Raw genomic sequence first — 2,500 nt, forward strand, 5'->3', positions numbered from 1 at the left:
AGGGTCAACCATCGATCAGTTCCCGATCTCGTCCCAGAGTCCACTTTTCTTTTGGTCAGCACCAGGAACACGGACTGTGGCCACTTCCAATTTATGCGCAGTTGTACAGTAGTGAAGGTCCACTTTTGTAATCGCTGACAACCACTGTTGTTTCAAAGTTCTGAGCGTGCGCAGACAAACCTAAAGTCCGGGATTTGCGGACTTCCTGCCTTGGAAGTGGCCAGAGTCCGTGTTTTTGGTGCTGACCAAAAGAAAAGCGGACTCTGGGGACGAGATTGATCAGTTCCGACATACGCGCAGTTCAAGCAACGACCTGTTTTTGTAAGTGATGACATTCCACCATTGTTGGAAATTTCTGAAACAGTGTAGAAGGAACCAAAGTCTCGCGCCGAGACTTGTGGTTGCAACAAGTCATGGACTGTGCGAACTAGTGATAATCCGGGCCTAATATCCTCCTCTACTCGTCTTTGTAATAAGTTACCCTAATGGTCAAGTCTCCTTTACTTAATTCTGTACGTTCTTGGCTTTACTCAGTGATCTCGAGCGCAGAAACGCATACTTTGCAAAAACTACTTCACAGTACTTGTCTTAAGGGAGTCACGTTATTCTGCTCTTCTCTAGTCTAGTAACACTAGCTTAGGAAAATTCAGTCTTGATCGCCAATGAAAGTTATTGTTATACGGAATAGATCTATAGAATTACGTGTACCATGATTTCAAAGCACCGAAAAGCCTCAACTTGCCGCTTCAGGACCCTCGTAAACACTCTAGAATCTGATAACATGAGATCATGTTTCATGCCATGTGATTCATACCTTTTTTGTTACACGTTACTTGAGTGGTAGTAGAGAGATTTGGCATCGCGTTCACGCGAAACGCGAACGGTAAAAGTTACCTTCTCTCCACAGATTTTGTCTTGTTTTTCTCAGGCTCTCTATTCTTAGCCTGTCTCCTCCTCCACTAATTCAGAATTATCTGTTATGTTACACTTTGCAGGTAAAACTCACCATCAGCCGCTTCTTTGTGACTCAATCTTTTGATGGGGCCGATAGTCATCTCCTGTCGGCTTTCCGCAAAATCACGGACCAAGTCACGCCTCTTCCTGATCGGGCCGTCCTCGCATCCTTTAGCGCAGCGCGATTCATTATCTCCTTTGCGACAGGCCTCTACATCACAATGCAGGTAGACATCGGTATCCACACTTTCACCCATGAAACGGAACGCACCCAGTTGAAAATGCTGAACGTTGCTTTCCATGTAGTCAAACACAATGGTGGGGTCGTCTTTCTCTTTACACCTGGGTAAACAGGTCATAAGGAAAACGAAAGGACGCGATATTATCTTCATTTCCGAGGGTTGTTTTGATGATGGTAAGGGACAAAATCGTTTTCCACTCTCTCGCCAATAGACTGGTCACCTTAATTGGCTTGTAACTATAACGCAGTTTTTATCTTAACTGCTCTCACGAAAATTTCTTCAGAATTTTTTTTTCCTTTTTCTCTGTTTATTTCTTATGTTTATTTGCTTTTCTGGTGTTGGTTTCTCTTCAGTCATACTTGACGCCTCTTAGCTTGTTGCTGCCTTCTACGTTTCTTTCGTTCTTTATTTTCTATGCTTATCATAGTTTTGGGCAACTCGCGTAGAATTGCCAGGTCAGTTGTGAAAGGAAAGGGGTAGGAGCCCATCAGTAGGAGCTTGCCTCCCCCATACAAGCCCTATGAGTCAACCTTTGCCCGTATATTTCTATTTTTAGAACGCCACGAGTTGTTCGGCACTGCACGCGCTGTTTAAAATAGCCAATCAGAATCAATTCATTGTCTGACGAAGACAAAAATAGCGAAAACAATGTACGCAAATTGGGCGAATTGATGTAAATTAATGTAAATGTCAGTCTCCTGCTGAAGGGTTGGTTCTAAAAATAGAAAGATGCGGACAAAGGTTGACTCAAGGATATAGAGCACACTGAGGCTCCTACTCATGGGCTCCTGAAAGGGGTTATGGGTATCAGTGAAAAACCTTCCGACGATCCTTCCCCGTAAAACCCCTCCCCCCCCCCCCCCCCCCTCCCCCACCCAAATGCTGGTTTTTAGGATGTAACAGGTTGGGCTCTTAAATAAAACCATTGGTGCAATCCAAACAGTTTAAAAACCTTTTTACTGTAATAAGGTTTCCCAACTATTGTTTTTTTTGACAAACATTGTAGATTGGAAAAACTGGAAAAACCTCCAGGCGAGCGCTAGTAGGTTTGTTCAAGAGGCAGGGTGTGGCCTGGCTATTTAAATTGGCTTACCCGTCTTCGATAAAGGCGTAATATTTGTCATCATCCAGGTCTGGAGAGGGTGTACCCCAGCATTTAAGAGGAATCAACACCAGCTTGGAGTCACTAGAAGTCACTTTAACTTCAAGGTACATAGGATCGTTAAGGTCCAACTGGACTGGGAAGGTATCATATGGAGCGTCATATTGATCTGATTTGTACATATCCATTGTAAAGGTAAAGT

General features: G+C 43.8%; 1 protein-coding gene across 1 annotated transcript in view; it reads right to left on the reverse strand.

Moving 5' to 3' along the window:
• Window positions 1–2,500, reverse strand: part of LOC138031305 (ZP domain-containing protein-like) — a 9,697-nt gene that overhangs the window by 1,633 nt on the left and 5,564 nt on the right. The window contains exons 4-5 of the mRNA XM_068879014.1: window positions 2,290–2,500; window positions 1,007–1,296 (exon numbers count right to left, since the gene is read on the reverse strand). The exon at window positions 2,290–2,500 is cut by the window's right edge and continues 12 nt beyond it. Of these exons, the coding sequence (XP_068735115.1) occupies window positions 1,007–1,296; window positions 2,290–2,500 (501 nt within the window). The remainder of the gene's footprint in view (window positions 1–1,006; window positions 1,297–2,289) is intronic.

This window comes from Montipora capricornis, chromosome 14 (genome assembly GCF_036669925.1).
Source record: "Montipora capricornis isolate CH-2021 chromosome 14, ASM3666992v2, whole genome shotgun sequence".
Lineage (NCBI taxonomy): Eukaryota > Metazoa > Cnidaria > Anthozoa > Scleractinia > Acroporidae > Montipora > Montipora capricornis.